Here is a 19,921-nt window from a genome sequence, read left to right as displayed (position 1 = left end):
GAATAGCAAGCCCACCTTCCACCTGCAGGCAAATGAGAACTGCACTATACATGGAGTAAAACCATTGACAAATTCAGTTATTGAACAGATTCCTCAAGGAGGCTTGTCCTACTTGAGTGTCTGCTCTGGTGTCCGAGTCCAGACAATAATGCCTCGTAAATGTATGGACAGATCTCCAAGTGGCTGCTTTGCAGATCTCGGAGAGTGGGACATTATTGAGAAAAGCAGCAGTAGCCGCTTTTCCTCTTGTGGAATGCGCTTTAGGTCGAGCGACCAGTGGCTTCTGCCCCAGTTGGTAAGCCAATTTAATGCCTGACACAATCCACCTAGCAGTGGAACGCTTAGATGCAACAAAACCTGTGCGGACAGCACCATAGTTTACAAACAATTGGTCAGATTTCCTGACAGCCTTAGTCCTATCTAGGTAGAATTTTAGAACCCGCTTAACATCTAAAGAGTGCAACGCCCTCTCAGCTGGCGAGGAGGGGTTGGGAAAAAAGGTTGGTAAGGAGATAGTCTGATTAACATGAAAATCTGACACCACCTTTGGTAAAAAAGATGGATGAGTTCTCATCACTACCCTATTCAGATGAAAAATCGTGTAGGGTTCTTTAGAACAGAGGGCCTGTATTTCACTCACCCTACGTGCTGAAGTGATAGCTATTAAAAAAGCTGTTTTCCACGTAAAGTGCTGTAAAGTAGCTTTATGTATGGGCTCGAAAGGGGAACTCATAAGCTTTGAAAGAACCAAGTTCAGCTCCCAAGAAGGCGAGGGAGGCCTTACTGGGGGGTAAACCTTTTTGAGCCCCTGCAAAAAATCCTTCACCGCCTGCAGCTTAAAGAATGACTGCTGCGATGGGGAGCGCCTATATGCTGTAATGGCCGCTAGGTGAACTTTAATGGATGAAAATTTCAACCCCACCCTGGCTAAGTGAAGAAGATAAGGCAAAATCACCTCCTCTTGACATTTTGTAGGGTTATACTGATGTTGAATACACCATACATAAAAACTCTTCCACTTACAGAAATAAGAGTGTCTTGTAGAAGGCCTCCTAGTTCCTTCAGTATGGTCATACACTCCTGGGGAAGGTTTAAATGGCCATACTGGAGGACTTCAGGAGCCATGCTGTTAAGCTCAGCGAGGGAAGACTGGGATGGTAAATATTCCCCTGCATTTTGGTTAACAAGTCCGGTCTGCACGGCAGACGCTTGTGAGGTCGGATCGACATGTGGAGGAGATCCGTGTACCACCACTGCCTCGGCCAGTCCGGTGCTATGAGGATCATCTTGGCAGACGAGTGTTGCAGTTTGGTCACCACTTTGGGGATCAGTGGGAGAGGCGGAAAGGCGTACACAAATGTCATTGACCAATCGATCAAAAGGGCATTCCCTATGGATCCTGGCCGATGGTATCTTGAGGCGAAGCCTCGGCATTTCGCGTTGTTTTTGTCCGCGAAGAGATCTATTTGCGGACGTCCCCACTCCTTGAAGATGTCGTCTAGCACCTCGTCGTTGAGTACCCAGTCGTCTGGATCTTGAAAATGACGACTGAGCAAGTCCGCTTTGACGTTGAGCTCTCCTGGCAGGTGCACCGCCTTTATTGAAATGTTCCTTGCTAGGCTCCAGTGCCAGAGGGACTGAGCCTCCAGCGAGAGCGTCCTGGATCGAGTACCCCCTGTTTGTTCAGGTAGTACATTGTGGTGGTATTGTCCGTTTGTACTAGAATGGGACTCGTCCTGATTGCGGGTAGGAACGCTTTGAGGGCTAGGTGGACTGCCCTGAGTTCTAGCATGTTGATGTGGTACAACCGTTCGCTGCTGGACCACAGTCCTTGGGTCTGCAGAGATCCCAGATGCGCACCCCAACCCTGCAGGGATGCGTTGGTGATCAACATCTGAGATGGGGGTTCTTGATGAAAGGGAAGACCCACCTGTAGATTGAGTGGCTTCAACCACCACTTGATTGACTGCCTGGCCGCTGAGGAAAGACAGACTGTTTCCTCCCACAGTGAATTCCTTTGGTCCCATTTGTCCTCCAGATCTTGTTGGAGAGGACGCATCCTCAATCTGGCATTGGGCACCAGGAATATGCAAGATGCCATGGCCCCTAGCAGAGACGATATCTGTCGTGCTGTAGACAGATTGTTGGTGATAATCTGCTTGCCTTTGTGGATAAGGGATAACCGTCTCTCCTCCGAAGGAAACACTTTTCCTACTGCGGAGTCTATAGTTGCACCGAGGTAGTGTATCCTTTGGGTCGGTGTGAAGGTGGATTTCTTGAAGTTCACCCTGAGTCCCAATCTGTGACACAAATGCAGGCAGCGTGCCAGCTGTGAGTGTACACTCTGAGGCGATGGACCTTTTATCAGCCAATCGTCTAGATAGGGATAGACAAAGACTCCTGCGTGCCTCAGTGCAGCCGCTACTACTGCCATGCATTTTGTAAATACTCGAGGGGCCGATTTCAGGCCAAATGGTAGAACCTTGAACTGATAGTGAGAGGTCCCCACTACGAACCTTAGAAATTTCCGATGACTCTGTACGATGGGAACATGAAAGTACGCGTCTTGCAGATCCAGCGAGCACATCCAATCGCCTCGCCGGAGATGAGGATATATTTGGTGAAGCGCAAGCATGCAAAACTTTTCTCTTTTGATATGCTTGTTGAGTGTCCGTAGGTCCAAGATGGGTCTGAACTCTGCTTTTGTATTTCTTTTTTGAATTTGAAAATATCTGGAGTAGACTCCTCTCTCTCTCTGCGCCCTGGGAACTCTTTCTTTTGCTGATTTGAGCAGAAGGGTCGCCACTTCTTCTCTTAGCCTCTTGGGGTGTTGAGATGATTGTCCAGGGTGGATCGAGGGAGGGGGACTCCGGAAACGAAGCGACTATCCATGTCGCAGTATATTTAGAACCCACTTGTCCTTTGTGATGGATTGCCACTCTGGAAGATGGTTTGCATTACTTCCTCCCACCGGAGCGGTGGACAGCATTGGAGGAAGCAGTCTCTCATTGCTTTCCTTGAGCCTTGTTTCCACTGCCGGCCTGGCGGTTATTTCCACGTCCCCTGGATGATCTGCAGGACTGAAATTGTTGCGTCTTCTGCCCTTGTTGGTCTTGATTTTTCTGCCAGTGAGGGGTTTGAACCCTCTGTTGATAGCTACGCCTGTCGGTTCCCCTACGGCGACGGAATTCTTTCCGTTTCTCTAGCCCCACGGCTTTCATGGTCTCGAGTTCTGACTTCATTCGAGCCATTTCGTCATCCGCATGAGAACCGAAAAGCGAACTACCCGAGAAAGGCAGATTCAGAATTCTTGCCTGTGCTTCAGGTTTCAGAGCCGTCAACCTTAGCCAAGAGGATCTTCTGGCGGAAATCCCATGAGCATACGAGTGTGCTGCCAACGTTGCTCCATCCGCTGCTGCGCTTATCACCTGGGTTGAAACTAGGCTGCCCTCATGCCAGATCTCTTCAAAGTCCTTTCTGTCTTCGGAAGGTACTTTTTCTATAAATCTCTGAAGGGAGTCCCATAGTGATCTGTCGTAGCGCCCCAGAAGCGCTGAGGCACTGGCCACTTTCAGACTAGAGGCCGCCGAGCCACATACTCTTCTCCCCAAGAGTCTTGTGATTTACTTTCCTTATCCGGCGGCACTGTGGATGACGAAACCACTGAATGAGTTTTTCTAGCAGCAACCGTGATCACAGAGTCCGGTGGAGGGTCCGCCTTGAGAAATAGAGGATCCTCAGGGGCCGGACGATATTTCTTAAGAATCCGCACAGGCCCAGATTTGATAGTCGCTGGCGTGAGGAAGATATCCATTACTGGTTTAAGCAGCCCAGGGACTAAAGGCAACAGTGGACGAGACACAGCTCGCTCATGAAGGGTCTCGAAGATGACAGAGGAGGTGGTTTCTTGAATAGGCATGGGAATGTTCAATTTTGTCGCTCCTCTGCACAACACATCTTGGAAGGTGGTGATGTCGTCCACTGGCGATACTCTAGATGGTGGAGTATCTGAGAGTGTAGGTGAGTAATCCCTTCTGGACGAACGACTTGACAAAGAGGATGAGGGGGACCTCCGCCGCCTTCTCCCCGATCTGATTGACTCTCTTCTATGAGAGGTGGACCTGGATCGCCTTCTGGGCGTGCGTGAGCGCCTTTGGAATTCTATTCCTCGAGAATGGGATCTTGCTGGTCGTAATGGTTGATCCAGGGTCCTTAATCTTGTTAAGGAATCATTAACTGCCTGAATCATTGAAGTGTTCTGAGGTATTTCCCTGATGGGGCTCTGAGGCAGAGTATGGTCCTCGTCTTGAGACGTATGCTCCACTGGAGGAGCTGGAGAGAGACCCAACACCTCCGGTGATCCAGAACTTGATCTCGAGCCTTCAGAGGCTGAAGGTGAAATTGAAATCGGACGAGATGAATCGTGCTCCGATGTGGTATATACCAATCTATGAGGAGATTTGCGTCTCGATACTGGTCTGAAAGTCAGACGAATGAGTGACGTTTCCTGGTATCCCACCGCGGAGGACCGTCTCGACGGTGATAGGCCTATCACCGGAGATCTGGACTTCGACGCAGAGTGGATAATCGGCGATGTGTCCTGCCTCGACGTCGAGAGCCTTGTCGTCGACGGAGGACTTGTCCTGGACGGAGGCCTAGAACCCAACGGGGAATCTCGCCTCGACGTCACTATCTTCTCCGAAGATTTGGAGACCTTAGACCACGGAGGCACCTGCCTCGACGTCGACTCCGACGGAGGCACCTGCCTCGACATCGACTCCGACGGAGGCACCCGCCTCGACGTCGACTCCAACGAAGGCACCCGCCTCAACGTCGAATGTTCTGACGATGATCTTTGTCTCGACGTCGTTAGCACTTTCGAAGACGATCGCCTTTTTCTTGACGGCGAATCAGGTCTCGACGTCGAAGATCTTCCCGGATCTTTTGACAGCGATCTTTGCCTCGACGTCAATGTAGATTTCGACGTCGAACGCCTGCGCTCTTCATGCAACGTCGACTTTTCTCTTGGTGTCGATTTCGACGTTGAGCAATGTCTATCCTTTGACGTCGAACGATGTTTTCTTGACGTCGATCGGCGATGAGCCTCCTTCAACGCCAAAGGATGTTTTCTTGACGTCGAAGTTGCCGACGACGAACAAATGCGCTTCGCCGCGGGATCGAGCATCGACGTGGACTTTCTTTTGGAAGCATGACTCCCCCTGGACTCCTCACCTCTCAGCGACGATCCCGCCGCTGGTGTCTTCGACGCCGAGCCCGACGCCGATGGAGAACAGGCAGAGACCAGCTGCTTCGACGTCGACCGCTCCGAAAGGCCATAAAGCCTAATTCTCTCTCTTTCCTTCAAAGTCCTCTTTGAAAGGTCCTTGCAGTGACGACAGGATGCAGGAGAGTGAGAATCCGGTAGACAGACGATACACACATCGTGTGTGTCTGAAGAGGCCTTCTTTTTGCCACAGGATGGACACGGCAAGAATAAAGAAGGCATTTTTCTGACAGAAATTTTTTTTAAATCTAGTCAGAAAACACAGGAAATACGCTTCCCCGACAGAATTCAACAAGAGGAAGCCAAAAAAATTACTATAAAAGTAACAATTCTTGACTGGAAAGTAAAAAATGAACAGAGCTGAATTCCAGGGTCCTGACTGAAGGAGCCGGAAAGAACAACTGACCCAACTGTCACCCCTGAGGCATGATGGGATATTGGAGTCAGGGCTGCCTTAAAGGCACGGTGCCAGTTTTTACCTGTAGAAGGCTTTTCAGTCTCTATGGTATTGTATTGCAATGCAGCCTGCAGGCTAACAATGTTTTGTGGATCTGTGTTTTGCACAGTGTTCTATTTTCTTTATCATGAGTTTTTTACCTCATTAAAAAAAAAAAAAAAGAGATTTAGGTGTATTATTATACCTATGGTGCATTATTGGATATTTGTGTCTACATTGTCTAGCCTTCTATGGGGGCTGCATTTGCTTGGGAAAAAATAATATATGTTTATACATATACAGAGCTGTATATATATGTTCTTCATATATAATTTTATTATTTCCGGGGTCCCCGCACATGGGCCGAAATATTCAGTGCTTATGACTATTGATGAGTGTAGGAGAGTAGGGTCTGCTTTCTATGTTCACCCCCACTTTTTGCTTTTGCTTTACTGGTTTTTGACTTAGATGTGGCTGTGGGCCTGCTAATCAGACCCACAGCCCTGCTGTTCTCTCTCTCTAAATTAATACTATGTACTTTAGGTGCATAACCCATTTGGATAGGATCACCTTATTGGCCCCTGTATAGTGTACCTTAGGTACCCAGGGCATAGGTGTACCCTAGGCCTACCAGGGACTGCAGCATGTATTATGCCACCCCTGGCCTGGCCTTCCATTATGACACAACTGGCTGATCACTCAGCTGGGGCAAGTTCGTGTAATCACCCCTTGCTTAGGTGTAGTATTCCTATACCTACCTTATATATAGACACATGTGTACCTATCAGCCACTCCTATGGCAGGCCTTAACAATCCTGGAGGCAGAGTGCTTGGTAACATGTGAGATAGTGCTCTAGCATGAGCTGAGCCTGTCTGCAGATTTCGGAACCATGTCCTTATAGCTGTTCTATGATATAGCCTACCATATACTTTTAAAGTGCCTTATAATCTTAAACGGTTATGGTAACTATGGTTTGGCTTTATCAAAACATGTCGTGTAAGGTGTCTAACACTTTGGAATAATACCCCCATCCCATTTCTGGTGATGAGGATATTATCCCTCCCTTCTAGACGGAGAAGACATGTTGAAACCTACTTACCCGGTTAAAGTTAACCAGAGCCCCAGCATCACAAAATGGATGCTGCTGCCACGACACAAGTCTGACCACCTGCTGCTGGGAGTGATCCCGGCACAGGAGGCTTGGGCAATAGGTTTCCTGCCTTCGGAGGTGCGAGCACCACCCCAGACAGGCCTTAGTGTATTGGGGAAGGGAGGGATGAAAGAAACGAGACACTGCCTGGGGCACACATGGTGTCCCATGCATAGTCCAGTTCAAACCGGTGCTGGGGCACTCCAGCCCCATTCCTGGCACGAAACTGGACAAAGGGAAGGGGGTGTAACCACCCCCCTCCCAGGTCCCACCCATAAGGCGTGACCTAGCAGGCAACCCAGCCCCCCAGATTAGTATAAGTGTGGCAGCTGGGCCCCAGGAGATTAGATTATCCTGAACCTGCAACTTGAACAGAAACTCTGGACCTTCGACATTCGACGAAAGAAGAAGACTGAAGAATCTCCCTTGTGGCCAAGGAGTGGCTACCCTGTGCAAACAGGCACCATCAAGAGACTTACCCTTTGCTTTGCTGAAGTTCTACGAGGGACCGACTGCAGAGCCCGACCAGAGCCTTGACTTCCAGACTTCTCAGACCCTGATCCACATCCACAGCCGAGCTGAGATCCGTGGAGGCGACGAGAGACGTGGGACCGGCTACATGGGAAAAGGGGCGAGTATCTTCCAGCGCAGCTTCTGAGGCACCCTCGAAGTTGTGCACCGGGATTGAGAAGCCCCAATCCCAAGCACCATCTGCACCGAAGATCAGCCCCCCACACTCCACGAGTCCTGCGTGGGGCCCTTCTGCATTTTCCTGCTTGCCGCGTCTGTCCGGTTGCTTGCTCTTTGGCTAGCGGCCTTTGCGACGACACACCTTTGAATTTCCACTGCTGGTTTGGCTCCTCCAGACTGGCTCCTGCTCCTCTGCAAAAGAGAAGCACCTCAGACCTTCCTGGTCTGCACCAGAAGCAAGTCTTCCATTCTTCGTGGGTTCCGCTTGCCAAGGCTTGGTGAGTCCTAGTTCGACTTCGACGCCGCCGACAGCAAGAGCCTTTGTGGGACAGCTCGCCTCCTGGTCCTGGTCGTCCTCGACGTCTCCTGGTACCCGTGGCTGCTGCGACAAGCTTCACCTCTTCACCTGCATCTTCACGACATCGCCTGGTTCCTTCCTGGTTCCACGTGGTCACTGGCTAGTGACCCAGACTCTGTCCCTTCTGCTTGCAGGTATCCTTCCTTCTTGATCCCGGCCTTGGGATCCACCGGACACTCTTCAGGCATCCATAGAACTCCACGACGAAACCCAACGCAAGTTCACACCTATGCACCCGCAGCCCGTGGGCTAGGTAACTTGGGTACTTCGGTGCTCACAAGGGTACTGACTATCCTAGGGTCTAGTTTCCGAGTCTCGACTTTCTAGCTATACCAGAAGTGTCCTAAAACTGCTTATTTCTAACTGCTAGTGATTCTATCGACTTTTACGCATTACGCGTGAGTATTTCCACTCTGCACCTGAATCCCGTGGGCCTCCCACTTCCTAACTGTTGGTAGGGTAGTGTAGCCCCAGCGATTCCCTAGGCCTAGGCCTATTCTATTTCCGTGACAGTGGTCCTTATACCACTTCTTTAGTATATGGTTTGCGTGGCCCCTAGGGCCTAACTGTATTACTTACCTGTGTGACTTAATGTATGCTTGAATAAGACTGTGTTGTACTTACCTCGAATCTCATAAAGAGTTCTGAGGGTTTGACTAGAATAAATACACTTTATTTTATATATATATCTGTTGTGGTGTCCTTTCATTTGGTATTCAAGGGATTATAGATGGTATAACAGCTGGCTTCACATGCCATTCAGAGTTTAGCCTAAGACTGCTCTTGTCCATGCTACCACTAGGATAGCTGGTCTATAAGGTTGACTTTACAACCAATCACCATAAGGGTTGTTTCGACTGATATAAGGTGTACACTAGAACTAGTGACATCATACATCAGACCAACTTCTCACATTGGTGAGCAGCGGTTGGGATCTGAGCTTGCTGTTGTAATACCATTGTAATCTTGAGATACTAAATTGAAAGATCACACAGATATTGTTTAGGTACATATAACATAGATTATAATACTTAAGTCCTACTGGACTTAGTTGTTGTAGGTTGAAGGGCCTAACACACCCTGACTACAACTACTAGAGAGGTTTAGTAGATACAACTAGTGTAGGTAGGTGCACACACCACACCCTCACTAGATCATGTCTCTGGGAGGAGATCAAGGAGATTCTCTCCCAGGAGGGGTAGGTCTGAGAAAGATCCCCTCTAGATATGATACCCTAACTTTTCAGGAGATGAGACAATTGTGTACCTCCAGAAAGTTAAAACAGGGTGCAAACCCTACCCTCCTTCAGCTAGTAGAGATCATAGAGGAATATGATGCTCTTAGGGCCTCCCAGGCTGGTACCCTAGGTACAGGGGAGGGTCTAGCCCCTACAGATGAGTCAGATGGGACTTCAGATGAGGAGGTAGACAGCCAGGGCCAAGTAGGAAGACTTAGCCAGGCAAACTTAAGCTTACATGGGAGTCTGCATGGGCTTCCCCCATACAGACCCCCAAGTGGGCTTAACCAGAGAAGCAGGAGAGACAGATCCCCTTCAAGGGAATCCATCCACTCCCATGTCTCTAGCATCTCTAATGCCTCTTCTCACAGGGGAATGACTTCCCCCCAGAGAAAAGAGCATGAAGCCAGAATGAGGGAAGCTAATCAAAGGATTGAGAGGGAAGAACTTGCCCTTGCCAAGGAGAAGCTTGCTCTGGCTAGAGAGCAAAAGTTAAGTGGGTTAGAACCCACTGGTGGCAGCAATATCCCTAAGGATAGAGACAGGACCTATGATAATAGAAACCTGAGCAAGATTGTCCCTCCCTACAAGTGTGGGGATAACATCCACAAATGGATAACTGCTTTGGAGAGGGCTTGCAAAGTACAGCAGGTACCCCAAAGTCAGTGGGCAGCTATCTTGTGGCTCTCCTTCTCTGAGAAAGGTAGAGACAAGCTCCTCACAGTTAGTGATGAGGATGCTGACAATTAAACTGTCCTGAAGAGTGCTCTAATTGATGGGTTTGGCCTAACCACTGAACAATACAGGTTGTTGTTCGGGGATACCCAGAAGACACAGACTCAGGACTGGACTGACTTTGTAGATTGTGCCACTAAGGCTCTGGAAGGCTGGCTAGTGGGAAGTAAGGTTAAGGACTATACAGGATTGTATAATTTGATCATGAGAGAACAAATCCTTAACAACTGTCAAAACCAGCTACTGCATCAACACCTGATTGATTCTGATCTGACTTCTCCCCAAGAATTGGGAAAGAAGGCAGATAGATGGGTCAGGACTAGAGTTAAGCAGAAAAACCAGAACCAGGGCGGTGATCAGAAAAAGGCAGACCAGAAGGGTAATGATCAGAAACAAAAAGACTTCACCAGGCCCCCAAAAGGCTCAGGGGGAGGGCGGTCCCAAAAAGGATAAAAAGAAAGATGGCCAAAAGAAACCATGGTGCAACTATTGTAAGTCCAACTCACATTGGTTTAGTGAGTGCACCAAAAAGGATAAGCCACCATTGCCCCTAAGGCAACTGTACCCCCTAGTTCAGCTGTAAGTGGTGGTTCCCAGCAAAAGGGTGTAGTAGGGTTAACCCTGGGAACTGAGGAGGATTCTGGCCTAGTCAGGATACCTACTCAGGCGGTTCTGATCTGTGATGGGGACATAGCTTTGTCCTCTACTGTAGGCCCCAGTAACCTGGGCAAGTACAGACAGACTCCTTTTATCAATGATAGGATGGCTCAGGCCTACAGGGACACTGGGGCTAGTGCCACAATGGTGACACCTGCCTTTGTGGACCCTGGACAGATCATACTAGGTGAGAACTACCTAGTGACCAACGCTAGCAATGCCACTACCTCCCATAGTGTGGCAATTGTTAACTTCTCCTGGGGAAGGGTAACTGGCCTCAAGAAAGTTGTTGTTACTTCAGACCTTCCTGTGGAGTGTTTACTGGGCAATGATCTTGAAACTTCAGTTTGGTCTGAAGTGGAGTATAGGACCCATGCAAAAATGCTGGGGATAGATGCACATGTCCTTGCTGTGACCAGGTCACAGGCCAAAAAGCACACCACTGAACAAGTGCTGGATCCTGGAACTATGGACCAGTCACAAACCAAGAGAAAGAGCAGTAGAGTAAAGGCTGTGCCTTCCCCCCTGCCTGAGGTACTGGATCAGCCCTCACAGGAGGATGATTCTGAGAGCCCTGGAGGAACTGTCCAGGAAGAACTTGAACCTGATCAGGTTAAGTTTCTTGGGACAGGGGGACCTTCCAGGGCAGATCTGAGGCAGGCACAATTAGACTGCCCCTCTCTTGAACCCCTCAGACAGCAGGCTGCTGCTGAGGCTGCAGGGAATGCTCAAGGTACCCATAGAGTGTATTGGGATGAAGGGCTGCTGTATTCAGAGGCTAGAGACCCCAAGCCTGGTGCATCCAGGAGGTTGGTCATACCACTGAAGTTCAGAGGCTTCCTTCTTACCTTGGCCCATGATATTCCCCTTGCAGGACACTTAGGCCAGAACAAGACTTGGGACAGGCTTGTCCCTCACTTTCACTGGCCTCATATGTCAGAAGATACCAAGGAGTTTTGTCGCTCCTGTGTCACCTGCCAAGCCAGTGGCAAATCAGGTGGCACCACAAAGGCCCCCTCATACCACTACCTGTGGTGGGGGTTCCCTTTGAAAGAGTGGGCATAGATATTGTAGGACCAATGGACCCACAAACAGCATCTGGGCACAGATTCATACTGGTGATAGTGGACCATGCCACCACGTATCCAGAAGCTATTCCCCTGAGGACCACAACAGCTCCTGTTGTGGCAAGGGCCCTACTTGGAGTATTCTCCAGAGTGGGCTTTCCAAAGGAGGTCATTTCTGACAGAGGTGCCAACTTCATGTCAGGATATTTGACTGCAATGTGGAAGGAGTGTGGTGTGAACTACAAGTTCACCACACCCTATCACCCACAGTGCAATGGGCTTGTTGAGAGATTCAACAAGACCCTAAAGGGAATGATAAAAGGGTTACCAGACAAGCTTAGGCGAAGATGGGACATCCTTTTACCCTGCCTTCTGTTTGCTTACAGAGAGGTCCTACAAAAGGGGGTTGGCTAAAGCCCTTTTGAGCTTTTGTTTGGGCATCCTGTAAGGGGAACCCTATGTTTAGTAAGGGAAGGATGGGAGAGACCTCTCAGACAACCCAAACTAGACATAGTGGATTATGTACTTGGTCTCCGCTCCAGGATGGCAGAGTATATGAAGAAGGCTTCTAAAAACCTTGAGGCAAGCCAAGAACTCCAAAAAGCTTGGCATGACCAAAAGGCTGTGCTGACTGTTTACCAGCCAGGGCAGAAAGTGTGGGTGTTGGAGCCAGTGGCCCCAGCAGCACTCCAAGACAAATGGTCTGGACCCCACACTATTGTTGAGAAAAAGGGAGAAGTCACCTACTTGGTGGACCTTGGGACTCCCAGAAGCCCCCACAGGGTGCTTCATGTCAACAGATTGAAGGCATATGTTGACAGGGCAGACATGGGCTTACTCATGGCTACAGATGAGGGGCAGGAGGAAGAGAGTGACCCTCTCCCAGACTTGTTGACTCAGAACCCTGATGATGGCTCAGTTGATGGTGTGGTCTTTTCTGGCAGCCTCACTGTCCATCAGCAACAGGACTGCAGGCAAGTTCTGCAATCCTACAGACATATGTTCTCTCTGACCCCAAGTCAGACAAACTGGTGCACCCATGAGGTGGACACTGGTGACAGTCTGCCTGTGAAGAGTAAAATCTACAGGCAACCTGACCATGTCAGGGACTGCATAAAAGTTGAGGTACAAAAGATATTGGAGCTGGGAGTCATTGAACCTTGGGCTAGTCCTGTAGTTCTTGTGCCAAAACCTCACACCCAAGATGGTAAGAGAGAGATGAGGTTTTGTGTGGACTACAGAGGTCTCAATGCTGTCACTAGGACAGATGCCCACCCAATACCTAGGGCAGATGAGCTCATTGACAGACTGGCAGCTGCTAAGTTTTTGAGCACATTTGACCTGACAGCAGGCTACTGGCAAATCAGACTAGCTGAGAATGCAAAGGCCAAAACTGCTTTCTCGACCCCAGGAGGACATTATCAATTTGTGGTAATGCCCTTTGGTTTGAAGAATGCACCTGCCACTTTCCAAAGGTTGGTGAATCAAGTCCTTACTGGGTTGGATGACTACTGTGCAGCTTATCTTGATGATATTGCTGTCTTTAGCTCCACCTGGGAGGATCACCTGGTCCACCTGAGGAATGTTTTAGAGGCCCTGCAAAAGGCAGGCCTCACTATCAAGGCCACTAAGTGCCAGATAGGGCAGAGCAAGGTTGTATACCTGGGCCACCTAGTTGGTGGGAGTCAGGTTCAACCACTGGAGAGCAAGATCCAGACCATAAAGGACTGGACTCCTCCAACTACCCAGACTCAGGTCAGAGCTTTCTTGGGCCTGACTGGGTACAACAGAAAGTGTGTTAAGAACTATGGGTCCATTGTGACACCACTTAATGACTTGACCTCCAAAAAAATGCCAAAGAATGTTCAGTGGACAGTAAGCTGTCAAAAAGCATTTGATGACCTGAAGCAGGCCATGTGCAGTGCACCTATTCTGAAAAGTCCAGACTACTCCAAAGAGTTTATTGTCCAGACAGATGCTTCTGAGTTGGGTGTGGGAGCTGTTCTTTCACAACTTAATATAGATGGTCAAGACCAGCCCATTGCTTTTATAAGTAGAAGGCTGACCCCTAGAGAGAAACGTTGGTCAGCTATTGAGAGGGAGGCCTTTGCTGTGGTTTGGGCCCTGAAGAAGCTGAGGCCATACTTGTTTGGCACTCACTTCAAGATTCAGACAGACCATAAGCCCCTCTTGTGGCTAAATCAGATGAAGGGTGAAAATCCCAAACTTCTTGGGTGGTCCATTTCCCTACAGGGGATGGACTTCACAGTGGAACATAGACCTGGGACTGACCATGCCAATGCAGATGGACTCTCCAGATATTTCCACTTAGAATATGAAGACTCAACTGGTCAAGGTTAGTTTAATGTCCCTAAGTTTGGGGGGGGGGTTGTGTAGGAGAGTAGGGTGCTTTACTGGTTTTCGACTTAGATGTGGCTGTGGGTCTGCTAATCAGACCCACAGCCCTGCTGTTCTCTCTCTAAATTAATACTATGTACTTTAGGTGCATAACCCATTTGGATAGGATCACCTTATTGGCCCCTGTATAGTGTACCTTAGGTATCCAGGGCATAGGTGTACCCTAGGCCTACCAGGGGCTGCAGTATGTATTATGCCACCCCTGGCCTGGCCTTCCATTATGACACAACTGGCTGATCACTCAGCTGGGGCAAGGTCGTGTAATCACCCCTTGCTTAGGTGTAGTATTCCTATACCTACCTTATATATAGACACATGTGTACCTATCAGCCACTCCTATGGCAGACCTTAACAATCCTGGAGGCAGAGTGCTTGGTAACATGTGAGATAGAGCTCTAGCATGAGCTGAGCCTGTCTGCAGCTTTCTGAACCATGTCCTTATAGCTGTTCTATGATATAGCCTACCATATACTCTTAAAGTGCCTTATAATCCTAAACGGTTATGGTAACTATGGTTTGGCTTTATCAAAACATGTCGTGTAAGGTGTCTAACACTTTGGAATAATACCCCCATCCCATTTCTGGTGATGAGGATATTATCCCTCCCTTCTAGAGGGAGAAGACATGTTGAAACCTACTTACCCGGTTAAAGTTAACCAGAGCCCCAGCATCACAAAATGGATGCTGCTGCCACGACACAAGTCTGACCTCCTGCTGCTGGGAGTGATCCCGGCACAGGAGGCTTGACCAATAGGTTTCCTGCCTTGGGAGGTGCGAGCACCACCCCAGATAGGCCTTAGTGTATTGGGGCAGGGAGGGATGAAAGAAACGAGACACTGCCTGGGGCACACAAGGTGTCCCATGCATAGTCCTGTTCAAACCGGTGCTGGGGCACTCCAGCCCCAGTCCTGGCGCGAAACTGGACAAAGGGAAGGGGGTGTAACCACCCCCCTCCCAGGTCCCACCCATAAGGCGTGACCTAGCAAGCAACCCAGCCCCCCAGATTAGTAGAAGTGTGGCAGCTGGGCCCCAGGAGATTAGATTATCCTGAACCTGCAACTTGAACAGAAACTCTGAACCTTCGACATTCGACAAAAGAAGAAGACTGAAGAATCTCCCTTGTGGCCAAGGAGTGGCTACCCTGTGCAAACAGGCACCATCAAGAGACTTACCCTTTGCTTTGCTGAAGTTCTACGAGGGACCGACTGCAGAGCCCGACCAGAGCCTTGACTTCCAGACTTCTCCGACCCTGATCCACATCCACAGCCGAGCTGAGATCCGTGGAGGCGACGAGAGACGTGGGACCGGCTACCTGGGAAAAGGGGCGAGTATCTTCCAGCGCAGCTTCTGAGGCACCCTCGAAGTTGTGCACCGGGGATTGAGAAGCCCCAACCCCAAGCATCATCTGCACCGAAGATCAGCCCCCCACACTCCACGAGTCCTGCGTGGGGCCCTTCTGCATTTTCCTGCTTGCCGCGTCTGTCCGGTTGCTTGCCCTTTGGCTAGCGGCCTTGCGACGACACACCTTTGAATTTCCTCTGCTGGTTTGGCTCCTCCAGACTGGCTCCTGCTCCTCTGCAAAAGAGAAGCACCTCAGACCTTCCTGGTCTGCACCAGAAGCAAGTCCTCCATTCTTCGTGGGTTCCGCTTGCCAAGGCTTGGTGAGTCCTAGTTCGACTTCAACGACGCCGACAGCAAGAGCCTTCGTGGGACAGCTCGCCTCCTGGTCCTGGTCGTCCTCGACGTCTCCTGGTACCCGTGGCTGCTGCGACAAGCTTCACCTCTTCACCTGCATCTTCACAACATCGCCTGGTTCCCTCCAGGTTCTACGTGGTCACTGGCTAGTGACCCAGACTCTGTCCCTTCTGCTTGCAGGTATCCTTCCTTCTTGATCCCGGCATTGGGATCCACCGGACACTCTTCACTGACTGCCTGTCAGCAACTTTCCTTCAGGCATCCATAGAAGTCCACGACGAAACCCGACGCAAGTTCACACCTATGCACCCGCAGCCCGTGGGCTAGGTAACTTGGGTACTTCGGTGCTCACAAGGGTACTGACTATCCTAGGGTCTAGTTTCCGAGTCTCGACTTTCTAGCTATACCAGAAGTGTCCTAAAACTGCTTATTTCTAACTGCTAGTGATTCTATCGACTTTTACGCATTACGCGTGAGTGTTTCCACTCTGCACCTGAATCCCGTGGGCCTCCCACTTCCTAACTGTTGGTAGGGTAGTGTAGCCCCAGCGATTCCCTAGGCCTAGGCCTCCTAGGCCTATTCTATTTCCGTGACAGTGGTCCTTATACCACTTCTTTAGTATATGGTTTGCGTGGCCCCTAGGGCCTAACTGTATTACTTACCTGTGTGACTAAATGTATGCTTGAATAAGACTGTGTTGTACTTACCTCGAATCTCATAAAGAGTGCTGAGGGTTTGACTAGAATAAATACACTTTATTTTATATATATAGCTGTTGTGGTGTCCTTTCATTTGGTATTCAAGGGATTATATATGGTATAACAGCTGGCTTCACATGCCATTCAGAGTTTAGCCTAAGACTGCTCTTGTCCATGCTACCACTAGGATAGCTGGTCTATAAGGTTGACTTTACAACCAATCACCATAAGGGTTGTTTGGACTGATATAAGGTGTACACTAGAACTAGTGACATCATACATCAGGCCAACTTCTCACAATGAGGATCCCCTGGAAGAGAATATCCCTTTCTTCCTCTTCTGCATCCATTGTTCGCTTTGTCATTCATTATTCTTTTTCTCCCTTAGCCATTACCCTTCTCTCCACTTTTGTTTCCTATCCTACCTTTACCAATCTCTTGTTCTACCCTTCTCTCCACTTAGACTGTCCTCACTTTATATTTTCCTTGGCTGTTTCCCTCATTCCTTTCCCCCATCTCACTCTCTCATTGTGCTTATCTATAATTATTTCCATTCCCTCTAGCCTCTTTTCCTCTGTTCTCTCATCAATCATTTCTCCCTCTTTCCTCTTCCCCTCTCCGTTTGTCTCTAATACCCACTCCGTCTCTTATTTCCTTTTGACTCTGTCTCTCTCTTTAGCCCTACTCTGCTCTTACCTCTCCTTTTGCCCAAATAAAGAGGTGAATAATTCATTTTTTCACTGCAACTTTTTTCAATGCAAAAATCAAATTTTCCTTTTACCCATTTCTAATCATATTTTTCTTTAAATGTAAAGTTTTTTCAGTCCTTAGTGTTTTTTTTAATTTCCATCACACTTAGCTATGTACAGCACTCCCCCCATTTAATAAATGGATGGAATTTCATTAGAATGAAACTTCCAATCTCAGTCTGGTACGTCACTGCACAGTTTTTAAACAAAGAATGCTGGCACTAGCCCCCCCCAACTCCCCGCCGTAGCTTTTCTTAACGAATGCTGTGGCCTGCTGTGAGGGACTAAAGCCAATGTCCCCCGCCTAAGACTTGTTAATTGCGCTGCGCCAAATGCATCAGCAGCTCCTCAAGGACTCAAAGTCACCTCTTGAGGCCTGGGATGGGAGGAGATGCTTCATGCTGTGCCTCCTCTGCTGGTCCATTGTCATTTTGTAAATGACAATGGACCAGACTCACTCTGTGGCTTGCTGAGAGTCACACGCAAACTGAAGCAGCCTTTCCGTTTGTCCGCCAGCAGGAAAATCGGCCCATGTATGTGGACCTGCTCTTCCACTTTTAAATGGTCTTGGGTGGGCCAGGATCTTCCCTGGGTGGGCCTGGCCCAACCGGCCCACCTTCTAGAACCGGGCCTGCCTGTTTATTAGAAGTGAAATTTACAACCATGAGTCTAAAAAATGCACGTCTGCGCTGTATGCCACATGCAGCAGGATATCTCTCTTCATTAATGTACAGTACAAAGTAGCGCGTTTATAAGTCTCCTTTCATTCATTCATTCATTCAGGTCTCGCCTAGCAGTGCAGCGCATGCGTTGCTCGCTTTGCGAGGCATGCAGTATACACTATAGGTGAGGGAAGCTCCGCCCACTCCCCCGCCCACTTTTTCATTGGCTTATGGCTTTGTCATTTCTAAATGCTGCCACCTTCTGATTGGTTTAGAGGCTGCTAGTCCTGCCTTATGACGGCCATGTCTCCTTCCACGGCTATTGGCCCCTTTACTGCGAGTTTGCTGAGCACTACTTTGTTCCCGTGCCACCCATCCTGCTGTCCAAGCCTTCTCTCTAGACCCCCACACATCTCATCGTGAGATCACCGCCACGGGCCCGAGGGATCGCCTCTGCTTGTGACTCTGTGGGAACTGCGTGTTATCACCACCGCAGGCTTGTGTTCACGCCATTAAAACTTGCCCCGAGATCACCACCGCGGCCCCGACCTAAAGCGACACTCCAATCGCCCCTGGGATCACCGCCGCCAGCTCAGGAGCCTCGGGAACCCAGTGCGCTGCACCGCTGACGTCAGGGAAGAGCCGCGCTGGGATTGGTGCCCGCACGGGGGTTGCCCGGCAACAATGGGCTCGTCTCAGAGAGGAGCTGCAGTGAATTCCAGGAAGAGCAAGGCGTCGCCAAGCAACCCGACCTACTCCCCCGTTCAACTGCTGCCTGCCAGGAGGGACGGAAGAGACCGCACTGCCCCGGTAAATGCCAAGTCGGCCCTCGGACATTGGCAGTGAGAGCCGGCTCGTAGGAGCTTATACTTGTTGAACCATACATGCATAAAATGCTTATATATACGCCAGTTGCAATCATGATAAATGTAAACCTAGTGTGTCTTTGTTTGAGGTGAACACTTAGTGCAGGGGATTTTGTAAGAATACCACCATTTTAAAATGCTGTGATTAATCGCGGTGTTTCCCAAAAGGACAGGTCGCGGTGGTTACGGACACCAAGTTGTGACCATGTCTAGCTGCATCGTAAAAACTCACTTGCACTTCAAACACCTTGCGAGGAACTTATTATAAATAAATATACTTTACGATCTATGCGTTGGTGTAACAGCTGAGCGAGTCGTGAGTGTGGCCGTCACTCCCTAAGTTAGCAGCAGCTAACAAACATTGTAAATATTGCAAAAGACACAAAGCAATTGCTGGAAAAACGTACTTTGCCATCTTGCTGAGATCTTAATCGGGTTTTTTTTTAACTTCCTGGTCACTGAGTGTAATGTAAGAAGATATTTTGCAAAGGATGTGCATTTAAAGCACCATCTACCATTAGCGTTTAATTCAAAATACGATCCTTTTGGAACCTTGTGAGTACGAGATGCCTACTATTTGATGAATTCTGCTCCGTTTTCGTTGAGAACCATCAAGGGGACTGCTGGGGGTTGTAGTTTACTCACAAAATGGCCTAAGGTTACACAACTACGTGGTTCCTGCAAATTAATAAAAGGAATATCCCAAATTGCGTTGGAAGGCTGTTCAGAACAAAATGTTTATTCTGAAACAACTGCTCATGACGTTTGTATTAAAGATCGATTTTTTGGCTACTGCTTAAGTGTGAAGTGAAGATTGTCTCGTTATTGCCACTCATTGTTGACACAAGGCCAGCAGGACTGCTGGAAATTCTAATTACATCAAAAGATGGTATGCAGTTGCGCAATTTCAAAATGTTTGCGATTAATTAGTGGGAGAATACCGTAACAGAAGACGCATTATACAATCTCTGGGCTCCTGGAGCCGTTCTGTTTTAACTACGTGTTGGTGGCATGCGCCACAATGATTGGAGACTCACTCAATGCCAATACATCCATTCAACTAAATCGAGATATCGCATTTCCCCGTCTTATATTTTTATTTCTTTTACATTTGAACCTGGATTATAGGGGTATTGTGGTCAACGTTGCTGGCATAAAGGACCATAATGCTGAATCATCTGTTAAAAATTATTTTAACACCAAGAATGAAAATGTTTTT

General features: G+C 48.8%; 1 protein-coding gene across 2 annotated transcripts in view; it reads left to right on the top strand.

Moving 5' to 3' along the window:
- LOC146786204 (cytochrome P450 2J5-like) overlaps positions 1 to 19,921 on the top strand; it is a 647,500-nt gene that overhangs the window by 15,949 nt on the left and 611,630 nt on the right. The window contains exon 1 of one of the 2 annotated variants that reach the window (XM_085635781.1): positions 18,372 to 18,646. The exons of the other annotated variant lie outside the window; for it this stretch is intronic. Coding sequence (XP_085491907.1) covers positions 18,521 to 18,646 — 126 coding nt within the window. The 5' untranslated portion in view covers positions 18,372 to 18,520. Of the gene's footprint in view, positions 1 to 18,371; positions 18,647 to 19,921 lie in introns of those variants that run through there. 2 annotated transcript variants of the gene reach the window in all.

This window comes from Triturus cristatus, chromosome 11 (assembly GCF_964204655.1).
Source record: "Triturus cristatus chromosome 11, aTriCri1.1, whole genome shotgun sequence".
Lineage (NCBI taxonomy): Eukaryota > Metazoa > Chordata > Amphibia > Caudata > Salamandridae > Triturus > Triturus cristatus.
Note: the sequence above shows the minus strand (reverse complement) of the source record. Positions and strands in the feature narration are given on the sequence as shown.